This window comes from Brassica napus, chromosome C2 (assembly GCF_020379485.1).
Source record: "Brassica napus cultivar Da-Ae chromosome C2, Da-Ae, whole genome shotgun sequence".
NCBI classification, from domain to species: Eukaryota; Viridiplantae; Streptophyta; class Magnoliopsida; order Brassicales; family Brassicaceae; genus Brassica; species Brassica napus.
In genome coordinates, this window is record NC_063445.1 from 42,105,502 (window position 1) to 42,121,838 (window position 16,337).

Consider the following 16,337-nt stretch of genomic DNA (forward strand, 5'->3'; position numbering starts at 1 on the left):
TCTTGAACTGATAAAACAGGAATTTAGTGAAATCTACTAAAAATAAATAAAAGATCAGCCCATATATGATGCCTTTAAATAACAAATCGGAATCTTAGAGCAATATGATATGTGATATAATGACACTTTGATTTGATAGTGAAATGGATCCTTAAAGTACTTACCATTTTATTTAAAAAAAATTAAAAAGATATTTCAGCATACCTACTTAGCAATTTTAACTTTTTAATAAAATTTATTTTAGTTATTTCGATCTTTAGAACTATTTCTGTTATGAAAACTTTTAGTGGTATCCTAAAATATTTTCCAAAAGTAAAGCTTAGTAATGCGTTTTTAAATGTAAAAAGGTTCTCATATACATCTTCGGTTAATAAATATTATTATAAATACTAGGAGAGCGTGGAAGTCACGGATATTAACGAGGGAGCGTGAGCTAAAACAATCAATTAAATACGCAAACTCACGCCGCATCGAGACCGTCTCCGATGATTTACACTATTTTTTTCTTTAACACCGTATATTCTCTTATTTTTACCTCTAAAATAGAAGATTTCTATAATAGAGATATGTTTTGCTACAATGTATTTCTCTAAAATAGAAATCTCAAAATATAGAGCAAAATATAGAGGATTGCTATTTCTTCCTCTATAAATAGATGAAAAAATAGAAATCTCTATTTAAAGGTATAAATAGAGGTAGATTGGAGTGATTTTGTCTTTAAATGCTATTATAGATATAAAAATAGGGGAAAGTTGGAGATGCTCTAAAATAAAGTAACTTTATAATAGAGTTGGATGTTGTTTCAATGATACTCTATCTTAGAGTGATAAACAAAAATAAAAAAAAATATTCTATATATTGAGTAAAAATTAGTTTACACTATTATAGATTAGAAAATAGAATATTTTTGAAATATTTTTATTCTAAACTCTATTTTAAAGTGGTAAGTAGAATGGGGTAGGAGAAACTGTCCGTGAAGGCAAAAGGCCATCACAAACATAAAGCCTCACTGTCTGTTTTTGGGCGGTGCATTTCAGTCAAACCCTCGTTGACCCATCTCTCTCCCAAAATAAACTATTTTCTTTATAAATTTACCCAACATCACTTCTGGTTTTCATTACCAATGGCTCCTCCAAAACAATTGAACGCAAGTAACGCCGCCATATGTGAAGGTAGCGGCAGTGGATGCAAAACAATGTTGAAGGAAGTGCGTTTTAGAGGTGTGAGGAAGCGGCCGTGGGGGAGATATGCGGCGGAGATCCGTGACCCGGGAAAGAAAACCCGGGTTTGGCTCGGGACATTTGATACGGCGGAGGAAGCCGCTAGAGCTTACGACACCGCCGCTAGAGAGTTTCGCGGCTCCAAAGCAAAAACTAATTTCCCTCTTCCTGGTGAGTCTCCGACGAGAGACGGTTCCATCGGCGGGTCGGAGATGACAACGCGCCGGATAGAGATGGTGAGGAGATTCCCGTTTGCATGTAACCGGCAGAATAATGTCTCCAGCGGGTTACCACCGAATGTTGCCGGTTTTTTCTTCGATCCGTCAAGGGCTACTGCATTGAGGGTTGAGCTTTCTCAAGTCTATCCGGTTCAGTTTGATCCGGTTAATATCGAGCTGAGTATTGGTATTCCAGAGACCGTAAAGGTCAAACCGAGAACTGAACTAAACTTGGATCTTAACCTAGCTCCACCTTTGGACGTTTAGATTTGTTCTTCTTTCTCTTATTTTGTTTTTTTTTGTTTGCTGCAGGAAAAAGAAACGTTCGAAATTTTCTTCTGATACTTTTTTGTAGAGGAGAAAATATTTTTAGATTAATTTTTCTTAGAAATTTTTTATTGTAGTTTCTCTATGATCTTAATTTCTCTATGCTTCCTTCTAATTATATGTGGACGTAAATTATAATCAGATTGTTATCTATTTTCTCCCTTTGATTGTTCTTGTCAAATTTTGAAATTACATGGTGGTTGCCTGGTTGGTCCATCAAATGGCAGATGATATTACTCCATTAAATGGCTGTGGAATATGAAATCAAAGAAACATCGAACGTTTACATTGTCTGTCAACGTCAAACAAATTAATATCGGGGAGGTGTACAAAAATCATCGTCACACAATACTATTACACAAAGCAGTTGCCTTTTCATTAATGTTCTTCTCGTTATATTGAATTTTTGTTACACGAAGGGTTTCTAAATATTATTAGCTCGCTGTATGGAAAATCCCTTATATATTAATTAAGAAACATTACAACATTGTTTTGTAACTACGTATCATCGCGAGAATGAAAATCAGAATTTTAGAAAAAATAGTTGGTACATCTTAAATTATAATATACTTTTTATTAAACTAACTATTAAATTGATAAGTAGTGTACAAAAAAATATTCTCGCATTTTCCTTAAATAAAAGCTATGTAATTGCCTAATATGAATAATATATATGACAATCAATGATTATAAATAATAAATATTTGATAATAATTTTTCTATCTTAGTTCTTTTTTGTTTAATTTTATATTATTAAAAAAATTAAACAACCATATTAATCATATAATAATAATAATAATAAATTTTTATATGTTATATTTTGAATTTTTTAAACGACTATTAATTACGAAAAACGTTAAATGTGTCATACTAAAATTTTGTGATCAATGGTTTAATTGTTTTTGGTAACACGATACAAATGACCATAAATCGTATGAATATGAAGTCTTATTTACTAGACATTCATATTATTTATTAATATAGTTTAAAATTAAACTAGATAACATAGGAAAATACTTAAATATGATAACTTTTAAATTTGTATTAAAAATATATTGAAACCTTAATATTTTAATTTTAAAATTTGCATTCAAAAAATCACACATTAGAAATTTTGTGTTATCATATGAGTATGAATTCTCAATAATAAATATTTATGTTAAACTACACTATATATTTATGTTCATGTCATTGAAATTTAGTTATGTACCATATAAAATAAATAAAATAATTGTTTTAATTAATTTACCAAAAAAGTATCATAAATAAACAAGATGTACTGTTTTGATTTATGTCTTTACTCTAATTTAATTATATACATAATACATAAATGAATAAAAAATTATATTATAATGATTGAGTTTTTGCTCTCTCCTCAGCGCGCCACGTCAGCGTTTTATGGGCTCCACTTTTAAAAAGTGTGAAAAAGTGTCAAGGCTATGGCTCGAACCCAGGTTATTTAGATTTAAACACCAACATTTATACCACTAAACAAAAGGATACTTTGTACATTGATGGCCGAAACTAATATATTTTTATGAAGGTCGGAAACCCTTGGTTTTTCGGTTTTTTTTGTGGGTCAGGCCTACAAGTGTATTATGAGTTTCATTTTTAAATGCGATTCATCACGTTATATGGAAAAAGCAACAATTATAGTTTTTTCCCTTTTGTAAATTGTCTTCGTTTAACATGAGTTAGAGTTCTTTTTATCATTGTCTCAGACAAGTCTGAGTTACAGAGTTACGCCGTGTGTATGTTCGTAATCTATTTTTCACCGGTGAACTCTTCATCTCCCCATCTTGAATCGCTTGAGCATAAATGTTCATAATTTGTAGCCCTTCTGTAAACCCTATAAATATGATTCTCATCTTTGATGAACCCAATCTGCATCTCCACAAAACTCATTGATTCCTCTTAGTTTTAACCATCTTCTAAAACATGTCTCTCTCTGCCTCTCCTGTTCCTCAAACCGGCATCCCAGGCGTCCGTCACTCAACCTTCGAGTCTCTCCGTCTTGCTCGTAGTAGTCAGAGCATAGCCTCAAACCTCCTCGCTTCTGGGATTCCCTAAACTTCAAGAAAGACAGTGAGTTTATGGGAATCGCGGTTCTTTTCCTTGATGAAAAAGTAAGTTAATCTTTGATTTATCACACTTATTTAATATAATTGTTTTTAATTAATTTCCTGATTCTTTGTTGAATAATATTATTTGCAGATTCCGTGATTCATGGTTTTATTCCCGTCGGACGTGCTAATCATTACATGCCATCTTTGAAAACCGATTCCATTGTGAAAGTCGATCGATTTGAGTTTGTTAGGTGCTCAAGCATGTACAAGATAACTGACCATCCATTCCTCATTTGTTTCATCTCATCAACTATTATTGATGAAGTCATCACGGGTGCTCCTGAGATCAATCTCCAGTCATAATTAGACTGTTCGACAATTTGCAAGTGATTGCGAACACAAACTTAGAACTCCCAGGTATATCATCATATTGCATCTGGGTTTATATTATGTTTCGATATCATAACTGATATTTAAACTCGCAGATGTGGTTGGGCAAATCCGTTATGTCCAGGGCTCTGGTCTTACCAAAGAAACAACTCGAGTCGTTATCCGTCTCTTCATTGATCCGTAAGAAAAAATCAACACACAATTCCCTTTATATTATTATCTATATTGTGCTAACATCAACAATCAAAAATATTTCCTACCCAAAATATGTGTTCGTCTATTTATCTCTTTTACTTATCAAACTAATTTTATACAAACCTTTCTTTTATAATTTAAAAGAAACCACAACAACCCAAACAATCAAAACACCAAAAATTAGAATTCCAAAAGAGATGAATCATTAATGATCACCTCTCTTTTTTGTTTAATCTTAGAAATAAACTTCAAAACAAATATACCAAACCAATCACTTCAACTAAAATTCAACGACACATACATCGAGTCAGCTAAACAAATAAACACTACACGACCAGCTATTTAACAATTTACAAACTTACTTTCGCAACGAAGAAAACGACAACCAAGATCAGTGATTACCTAAACAAAAAAGGAGAGTAAGTTACGAATTCTGATAAATACAACTAACAATGATTTCTGTTTACATATTACCCATCAATAAAAGATAAACAAACACATGCACACCAGGAGATGCAAGAGACAATCCCGACAGACACAGAGGCGGCAACAACATCTCTACCTGCTCACTTATCTTGTCTTATAAAAATAGCTTACATGCCCAATGTCAAGAGGCCAATGTTATTGTGTTTTTATGAGAAATACATAAATCCGTTTAAAACCCATTAAGGCCCAAATACTCAGAACTGTCATTCATTTTATAGTTATTTCTACAAGTTTTCATGTATTTGTTTTAAATGTCCGGTAAGAGCAACAAGTTTAAAAATAAAATAAAAACATATAACAATAATAATAAGGATAGTAAAAATTATTACTTAATACATGCAACTTACACAACTAAACCAGAAAAAAAATATCCAGAAACAAAATGTATTCTCAACAATTTTAATATAATTTATGTTCTCTCAACAGTACAAAAAAACAAATTAAAAAGACAAACAAACAATAAGTCTCAGTGACACAACAAACAACACCACGAACTATATCAATCACATTACTAACACAGTTTAGTCCTTCGTAAGTGGAGAACAATGCATACACAGTTCATCATCACAACTCTAACCCTATAACAATAAAAAAAATTTGAAAAATAACTCAAAAAACAAATTCACAATTACAATAACCCTAGCAAATATTAAGATGAAACAAGAACTCTATCTACAACGCAATGCCCCTAGTAAATAATAATAGATAAAATTAGTTTTATATATAACATTAGTGCATTATTAAACTCCCTGTCAATCAATAGAAATGCCGAACTTTAAGATCTTTAGTGCATCCGCAATGAGAATCCTTAAGTGGGAGTCCTTAGAGAAAAAATAATTAAATAATTAGTGGACTCCACCAAAAGTTAAGGATTCAATCTTTAAAATTCTTAAATAAAGATTCTTTTTAGTGAATTTTTGCACTATTTACGGGTCCCCGCGACTACGTAGCGGCCCGTAAATGGTTATCTTTTTTTTTTTTTTAAATCCAAAATATCTAGGATTAATCCGAAATGTCTTTATCGCTAAGGACTCCAATGAGTCTCAACGTTGCGCATGCTCTTAATTTAGGAACATTTGAAAATCATGAATTTTGAAATGTCAAAAGATGTAAGGTAGAGGGATGGCATCATCTGTCCAATCTTCGAGTTTCGTGTAGACTGGGATGATGACATAAGTGTCAGGTGGGAAGCACGTGTGTCTTAGCCGTCCAACCAGGCGAGTCTTCTTATTTTTGTTTGTTCCGACTTAATCTAGGAAGTAGTAATCTAAAAAATTGCTTCACATTTTTGGGTATTTTAGGTTAATTCTAAACGTTAATAGGCGACCGTGTTCAACAAACTATTTCCGCGAGACCTACGGTACTCCACGTATTCTTGAGATTTAACCCTAGCCTGGATGACCAACGCGAATCGAACCTGCGGGGAGCGTATTGGTTCTGAGTCTCAACTACCACTAGACCAACCGCGTTGGTTGTTAATTCTAAACGTTGACAAAAATAGGGTTAATTCTAAACAAAACTTTATTAGCGGAACGGAATTTTTTTGTTTTTTTAACTTACATATTTGTTTAAGAAAAAACATTATTTTTAAAATTAAGTCTTGAATTATTATATTTATCACAACTTAGATATTTTATTTTAAATTGATGAAAGAAATCAAAAGATTTATTTTAAATCTAAACCTATAAGAATATGTTATCAAATATTTACCTAATATTTCTATGCAACAACATATAATTTTTTCTGTTTTTTAACTTTTATAATGACTTTAAAATTTAAAGAATTCTAAGTACGTGAAAGTAAATAAAAAGATTCATCATGATTTTGTAATTTTTGATGGATTAATTTGTTAAAATACGAAACAATTAAATCCAAAGATTTAATAATTTTTATTTAAATTTATTTATTGTATATAAAATTTAAAAAATAAATAAATAAATAAAATAACATCTTCTAAGGATCAGAGAAATAAATGTCACTAGTTTTTAATTTATTCAGTGTTTATTATTTTTCCTGTTATCATATAAAACTTGCAAATTAATATTTTATTTGATTTATATATTAAAGGTTTTGAAATTTTTCTAAATAAAAGCATAAAATTTAAAATAAAAATGTATAAAATTAAAAATTATGTTTAAAATTAATGTTATATATGTAATTATATATATATATATATATTAATTTCACTCATATATATTAAAATTAAAATATTCTGAAAATAGTTTCCTATAAATAGGAAGATTTTAATTTTTATAAATATAAAATAAGATAAAACATTTCTTTGTTTAAAAATACATTAAAACATTTTATTTTTATTTTATATCTTACTTTTTTTAGAAATACTGAGTTGAAGTATAAATAGTGTAAATGATATTATAGATGGTCAAAATATTATGCCATATTTCTTTAAAGATATTATGCCATATTTCTTTAAAGATAGTATGCCATATTTATGGTCTATTGGTATTATTTTGAGAGATTTCACATAATATATATAAAAGAGGATGAAATTCGGAAAGTATAGCCGTAAATATAGAAGGAGAATATAGTGTTCATTTAGACAAGGATTGAACGTTTCTGCCCCTAGTAAAACACGTGCAAGCGGTGAAGTATGATGACGTGGGTGGAGAATTGTTTTTGCTTAAGAGTGTGTATCTTATATATTAAAACCGAAATCTCAACCTTGATTCATGTGTGATTTTTTTAAAAATGAATCTAATGTACATATTCCTAAAAAGTCATGTTACATTTAATCTCTAATCTTATCATTTAAATTCTGGGCATACCAGAAATTTTTATTGAGCTATCAATAATTAGATTTAAACAATAGATGATCCATTAGATTTATAGATAGTATAAATTAAATAGATATAATTTAATGTTGTAATACTATAACTCCATATGTTAATTATTTAAATATTTATCGATGTTAATTTTTAAAATTATAAATATTTTTTTTTAAATAACAAAAATCATATTATATAACAATGATTAATCTTTACTACCTTAAACCAATAAAAACAAATGAACTATATAGTCTATTTTAAAAATTAAACAAAAACTAAATGTTTAATTATTTACTCGATAATATAAATCTATGAAGCGAAAAGTTTAATCTTTTAAAATCTTTCTAAATTTGTGAAATGTTACAATATTTTTGAATATGACAATAAAATAATATTTTACTAATCTATATATATATAGTTACGATTTTAATAATGAAATAATAATCCAAAAATATATATATAGAAGAAGATACAAATACATGTGAAAGTTTGAAACAATCTATTCAATGAAAAAATATATTGTATATTTATTATGTTTTAAAAATTGATTGACACATATATATTATAACATATACCAATTTAGAATTGAAAACAAAATGTTTATATAAAAATAAATGAAAACAAAAAACCGCGCGGTTGCGCGGATCGAGATCTAGTTGAATTGAAATTTGAAGTGATTTAATTTTAGTGAATTCTTAGATGATTTTAGGTGAATATTAGAATTTGGGGTGATTTTTGTTAAACACCACTAGAATCTCATCTAAAACCATGTGATTTGGATTTTTATTTTTATAACTATGAAACTCTTCTCAAACATCCTAAAAATATTTAAAGCACTCTAAAATCTCTAATTTAAATTGTTCAATAACAGTAGATTTCAGAGTATTTTATAAAATGAAAAGTTCAATAACACTGGATTTTAAAGTATTTTTTTTAATCTTCGTTTGAATAACAGTTACAAATCATCTGAAACTATTAGTTCATTCCTTAAGAATACATAGGTCGATGTTAAACAACCCTTGTTGGTAAGCTCTTAACCACACTTTATTTCCGGGTTTTTTGTTGACTATGTGCACGATTTCATGAATTTTTCTTTGATAAGCGTTTGCATATGAAATATACTTGCGTAAGTAACTCTTACTAGGGTTAACAGTGTTGAATATAAAAGTTTAAGGGGTGGTGACAGGTTTGTTGGAGAAGAAGAGTGAAAAAGAAAACTCTGATTGAGTTGATAAGAAAAAACAAACTCTTTTGTCAGTGTCTATTATCACTTAGAGATAAGGCCAGCATCAAATTATTTATGTTTGGTTGAAATCGATTTGGATTTTACATTTACTAACTATTATAAAATAGAAAAGAAAAGCTTTTAGTGGTGGAAATAATTGCAAATCTATGTTCAACCAACATAACTATTTGTTCTATTGCAAGAACTACTTACATTTTGTTTATTTTGTTAACATGTTTGGAAGAAACTCTTCGGGATAGGGCAGCTTGTGCGACCGGAGTTTGAGAAAGGCTAGGACTAGGCGCATGAAAGTTCATAACTGATAATACATAAGTGAAATACGATGTGGTGATAAAGAAGAATGAACCTACGACTCACTAATGATTCTGGTCCGCAAAAAGCATATGGTTGACATATGACTTTCTGGATTGGACTAAGTTACATGGATATTACATTACCACCCGTTGACATACTGAGGATGGTGATTTGGAGATTTTCATGGATGTCCTACTAGATTGCATGAAAATGAAAAAAAAATGTGTGTCTTCCAGACACGACGATGTCGAGTGTTACCAAACACAAAGAAGAAAAGACTACGGTGACGAGGAGGACGAAACAAGAAGTGTTGCACCGTAACCAATACTTTGGCATGGTCAAAGAATCATTGGTCATTATTTAGATGTTATACTATTTACATAGGTTATCGATTAAATATAATGGTTTTCTATAGAGAAAGGCATGAGCAACGGTGGATCCACGAGCGAGGAGGTTTTGATGGATGTCTGAAATGCTGAAGAAATTGAAGTGATCAGGAGGTCTTCACTCTGTTTGACTAGAGGTCAGGTAGCCCCACCTATAACATTTGGCGAGGAACAAAGTCATCAATTTACTCATCTAACGAACATGTGATGATGCCCTGGTCCCATAAATGGAATTATTTGAATCAGTGAGGTTGCTGAAGATGCTCCCTTTGACACAAGCATGACCTTACTGTAGGTATTTAAATGAATTTTTGATAGTTATTGTTACTCATAATAGATAAATGGATGGGCCAAGCAGAATATAGAGTTGTAAACTAATTATTCTAATGATAAAGAATCATGTAGCTGTTACTGTGGAGTAGTATGACGCCCCTAAGGAATTGACTGATAAGGGCAAAGGAAATATGATAGTTTAGGTCGTTAATGAAAAACATTCTTAACCTTGAGCTTGGCTCCATTTCGGGCGCTCCAACATTGCCTTTTACTAACACCAAAGCTTATGAAGTTGCGTATCAAGATTTTGAGATACTAGGTATAGCATTAATCCATGTGTACATTATGTTGTAATGTATACATTATTTATTAACGGCTATGCATGTATAGTTAAAACATTTAACAATATGTTTACTAAATCAGTTGGTGAAGATATGACAAACAAGGACCATCTGTGCGTGAGACAGGTGTTTGTAGACTAGGACACTTTCAAACTACATATGTCTCTTTATACAATAGCGAACAAATTTTGCTATTTAGTTAAAAGGTCAAAACCATGAAAGATAGTGTTCAAGTGCAGTAACGTGAACTTCAGGTAGCATGTGTACGCATCCAAAAATAGAAGGCTGCCCACGATATGAGATTAAAAGTATGGAGAACCCACATATGTGTATTTTTATGAACGTTGGAAGTTTTGAAGGCACACTACTTCATCCATTGTCGGGGACATGATGAGGAACAAGTACGTAGGTACGAGGAGCGGGCCACGACCGAAAGCATTGTGTGAGATGATGAGAAACGATCACAAAGTTCATGTATCCTATTGGAAAGCTTGGGGATCAATAGAAATTACAAAGGAAAATTGAAGAAAGTATGATTCAGATGCATACGGTACCTTCACTCATATCTTCAGCAGCTAGAAATTGCCAAATCATAATCAATAATTTTCCGTTGATACAACAAGAGTCACAAATAGTGAACATCGCTTCAAGTATTTGTTTTTAGCCATGAGTACAAGTGTTAAGGGTTACACCTTCATGCGCAAGGTTGTCATCATTAACGGCTGATATGCTCAAATTAACCTTAAACTACTCTTTCAAATAAAAAGTATGATGTAGCACATAAGAATTGAATCCGAATAAATCTAGATGGTAAATTATGAAATGAAATAAACAGCACTAGAAAACAATACGGTTTAAGTTATCAAGATGAGAGGTGTTAGACTCAGGAAAATTCGCAGGTACAAAGGAATTCAAACTAAATAGATTATCGGGATTTATTAATGAGCCGTTATCGAACTCAAAACTCAAAGAAATAATCAATCAACTATCGCTGAAAAGATTATATAATATCTAAATCCTAAAATTTTCAACTCACATTGTGAATCCAATTATTTCAGACCAGCTGTAAACTTAGTTTGATTTGTTCACTAAATACCTAAACCAACTCTTGTTGTAAATAGCTATTTAGTTCATCTAAGTACAGTTCAGGTAATCAACCATGCTCTCGCATATCTCAATTATTCTAAGATCTAGATTTAAGAGGATAACTCTTGAACTATCATTAGTATCAACTTAGATGAAGAAAAAAATGATTACCCTAACAGTACTATTAAGTTTAACAATCCATTTAGTAATCTTTGAAGAACCCTAAATCTAACAATTGAATTACTTAGACATAATTAGGAAGAAAACAAAAATAATATGTATAAAATGTATAAATAGAATAGAGTAACAAATGGAGTTCATAATCTTCTCTCTAAAAGAGTTCCGATCTATATATCCAACACTAATCTATCTTCTCCCGTATTCAAGCGTAAGATACAAAACTCTAGAAAACCCTAAGATAGTCTAAAACAAGTCTAGGGACTTCTCGAATAATTAATGGAATTTATGGGCCAAATCGTAATTTCCTTAATCATTATTAAACTCGTCATGTAAGAAGGGTGTCGAGCAACACAAGTAATGGTGTCGATCGATACACTACGCGAAACAGACTCCGACTTCAAGTTTTCAGTATTGTTTTCCTCAAAGCTCCAATATACTCCAAAAGCTTCACTCTCGTCTAATGAGTACCTAGATCTAAAAAGACTCTAAAACTACTCCACATGTACATAAAAGACTCTAAAAGGACTTATATAACGGCTAAAAACTAGTAAAAACTATGATATATTAAATCCCCTAGACTTATCTTTTGTTTACCCTCAAACAAAACAAAGATTAAACTTGTTGAATAGAAGCTGGTAACCAAAGAAGAGGAATAAAGTAAGTTTCTCAATAAAACATAATTTTTCCTTTTCAACTTTTATATAAACGATATATTTTTTATTGTTATAATGTTTATCCTCTTTGCAACTCAATTTCATAAGGAATACTAATACTTTTTTTGTAAAATTTATCTCTATATTTCAATTTTTTTTTCAGTACATAAAAAACTCTGATTTGTATTCATGTAATAAATTATAGATATTATTTTGTTACATTTTTAAATCCTTTTTTATTGGCTGACATTTCTAAAGTCTAGATAATATTAAGAGTGTTACATATACAGAAATAAGAAGAAGACTAGAGCTGGACCCGCGCGACCATGCATGTGTTTTTTTTTAATATTTTTTTTGTGATGTAATTTTATGTTTTTACACCCTTATATCCTCTATAATGTAATTATATGTCATATTGGCAACTAATGAGTGTATGTTTTTTTAAAAGAGAATTTATGTGTAACATAAGTAACCTATTAGTAGTCATGCTTTTTTAAAAAAAATTAACAGGTGCAATTGATAACACAAATTTGAAAATAGGAAAAAAATAATATTACAATTGTTTTAATTTATTGAGAAAAATTTGTGGGCAAACTTTGTAAACAATTCTAAACCAAACTTATATTACGCTTAAATATAGAAGTTGGGCCATATATCGGCTCAAATGGTCCAAGTCATCCAAACTCTTTGTTTTTGTGATTGGCAAGTTATGATCGTTCGTATTTTGAAAAAAAAATTGAATAGGGAAGTTAAAAAAAATAAAAAATCTATCCATCTTTCTCTGTGAAAAAAAGGAGCGATTACAATGGAGAAACTTTGTTTCAAAGCTCGAGATAAGTTGTTCTTTAATGGGATATCTGATTCCATGGGGCAATATTGTATTTGATGTTTCATTTATGGATGAATGTATTGAATTTTACATCTTCGAAATATATCTGAATTTTCTTTTTAGAATGTTTTTTAATGTGTATTTTACAATGTTTTAAAGTAAATTGTGTGTGATTACATATCCAAACATGCTGAAGTTGAGTGGTTGATTTGCGGGGTCAGAAAAGAGAACCGACAAAAATCAATTTTCTTTTTGTTCTGATAAAACCAGAGTTTGAGATCTGCAGTGAGAATTTTGATGTCTATCAAATGAAATATGCAAGGTTAGCTTTGAATTAAATACTCTCAAAATTTATGGTATCTAAAATAAAACTTTCTTGTGGTGATTTTGGATTTTTCATGTGTTTAGCTGGACAAAAACACCAACGTAGAGTCAAAAAAGAATTCGGACATAAGATGTGAACTCCACCAATATCTATAGCTTGACCTATTATTTCTGTCATAGATAAAAACACTCACGTTAGTTACAATTTGAAGTTTACAAAATATAAACATAATCTATAGTAATAGCATATCAAAATAATATACCAATTAGAAAGTAAGTATCAGGACTTCCTTTCAAGATCTCTTAGAAACTTGTTAGAGACAAAAAGTTGTTATCACATGGTGGTCTGAGTCTGTAAAAACAGTCTCGTTTGTGATAGTCATCTTGTGGTTAAGTTTTGTTGGTTTGTATTTGCCACCGGTATTAGACATCTTCATGTTCTCCGTAACACGCCATTTTCAAGGAAGAAGGTTTCGTTGAACACGCTTAATGTGAGTTCTCTTGCAAGTACACTGAATTTTACCACCCTAAAACAACAAATGACTGTATCCGAAACGAATAGAAAAAATATAGAAAATTGTCAGACTATAGAACTAACTGTTTCATCAACTAAAACCATTTCTAAGATTTCATCAGCGTAAGATGGGTTTTGTATCCATGAGTGACTCAGTTTCACTTGAACACACTACGCACTCTTATATGGTTTCAGATCTTTGAGCAAATGAAAACTTTTGTTAGTAGACATATTTTTTGAGAGGTGCAAAAGAAGTGAATCTGTAAAAAATGAGTACATGTTGGGTAGAATATATAGTGGAGATACAATATCCTAGAGTAGAGGAAATATCTTAACCACATTTCCAAGGCTTATCCTGTCGAAATAAATTTGTAGTTTTGTTTATTATGTGTTATGGTTAAAAGCCCATAAAATAGGAAAGACTAAGATTTGGTAGTTGTTAGTTCGAATTATGTGTTGAATCATATATTTGAATTGACTTCATTGTTATGAATATAAATAGGGAAGTCTAAGATTTTGTGCTTGTTCCGAAATTGTAGGCGTAAAAATGATAGAATACGCAAATAAAAAAATCAATTCGAATTCTTTGTAGAAGATTTAAACTAACGAAATAGGAAAGTCTAAGATTTGCTAACTTTTTGTGATTAAATTTCGGATCATACAACCCTGTGTTTAATTATATATTCTAATTGACTTGTATAACTTTGTGGTTATGATTTGAAATCAGGAAAGGCTAAGATTTTGCTTTACATCCCCCGAGATTGTAGGTCTCATCGAGTTGTGATCTGCCAAATTAGTACACTAAAGAATTAAATGTATAAGATTTTGGGTGGGATGAAATATAGAAAAGTAATGAATTGTACATATAAATTATGTATAATTAGCATATAATAAGTTTGTCACATTGGCAGATAGAAGTAAGAGATTATTCAAATCGATCCTTGTTATAAGTTGATCTTTTTCAACATGTTGAATTATAATTTACATAATTTTGTCGTTGGTGCAGGTTAAATAAACTTAGAGGAAGGATTATCATGATATAAATTATGGTTTGATAATGATATTGGAGGACAAATCATTTGGTGGTAAAGGAAAATATTGACTACCTATGAAAGAGAAGCATTGCCGTTACATTATTTGTTTCTGTCGTTTTTAGTTAGTTTTAATTATTTTAGGAAAACATTGATTACTTAGAAAAGACAAGTATTATTAATTGATTAGTTCATTTAATTTTCAGTGGCATGTGGTTGTAAATAAAAGAGAACTCTAAGAGTTATTTTATATGTGTACTTCTGTTTTAATAAAGTAGACCAGATTTTAAGAGTTTTTGTAGATTATAATCAGAGTTTGATATGAATTGATATTTTGAGAGTATTGTTACAAAATTGTATTGTACCAAAGTAGAGAATTTGTTTTAAATTATGTAATTTATGATTTAGATTATTTAAGATTTTGTATGTACATTTTTTACGCAACTATCTCTTAAGTCTGGACATTTATCTGGATCCAAAAACCGACCAAAAAACACAGGTTTAGTTCAGATCCATAGAAAAGTACATGTTGGGTATTTATTGGACCCGCGGTCTTGGTTCAAGTCCACATCCTACTCGATTCTATAATGTTAGATGACATGGTATAATATGTTGTATGATATATGCTTTCATTTTAATAATTGATATCTAGATATTATACATCCATCTTTGAGCATAGTATATGATGTATATAACGTTATTGAATAAACAACAATAACATTGGTCATTGGATGATAAGAAGAAAAATAATTAGAGAAATGTATTACACGGAATGAGAAATAATAATAGGATTTATTTAAAATATTTAAAGTATTTATAGTTATAGTAGTTAATGGTAGGATAAAAAAAGAGTTATATATAGATGCAACAACCTTTTTGTAATAGATTTTTAAAAAGGTTTTATTTTAATAATATAAATTTTCAAAATAACATCTATAATATATTCTTATCAAAAATATCCTAACAATATATTTATAATATATTGTTAAACTAAAGTAGGCAAAATTACCTCTAACAATATATTTGGAATATATTGTTAAAATAAAGTATGCAAAATAACTTCTTTTAAAATCAACTCAAAATTATAAGAAGTGTTAGTCAAGGAGAAGCTATGATGTATAAGCTTTGTAGATAAATTTTCAGAAAAGTCAACATATTCATTTTAAAAAACACATTTCGATCAACGAACAAATGATAGAGTGGTACAAAAAATGATAGTGTGAAATGTTGCAAAGTTGATGGCACCAAAGAACAATATAGTTTTGGTATTTAAATTTATCAGTCACGTTTTAGTTATGGATTCATGAGACACGTTTTGGTAAGATGATATTTTAGTATAATGTAGTTATGTATAAATCTTTGGTGTATCATAGTAAGTTGAGTAATAAATAAGAGCATTAATTATTTTATAGTTAGAGAAATATAAGATAATTGATTATTGTATAGTTAGAGAAATATAAGGTGAGACCAAAAAAATAGTTAAATCTAATGA

The 16,337-nt window shown here is 29.9% G+C and overlaps 1 protein-coding gene across 1 annotated transcript; it reads left to right on the forward strand.

Moving 5' to 3' along the window:
* Window positions 1-361: 361 nt before the first annotated feature.
* On the forward strand, window positions 362-1,927 carry LOC106386151 (ethylene-responsive transcription factor 9). The gene has a single exon (XM_013826040.3). It carries the CDS (start codon window positions 1,124-1,126, stop codon window positions 1,703-1,705), a length of 582 nt encoding a protein of 193 aa, XP_013681494.2. The 5' UTR covers window positions 362-1,123; the 3' UTR covers window positions 1,706-1,927.
* Window positions 1,928-16,337: the final 14,410 nt, after the last annotated feature.

Bases quoted from the DNA above. Each gene is read 5' to 3' on its own strand.
- LOC106386151 (XM_013826040.3), top strand. From the start codon at position 1,124: ATGGCTCCTCCAAAACAATTGAACGCAAGTAACGCCGCCATATGTGAA.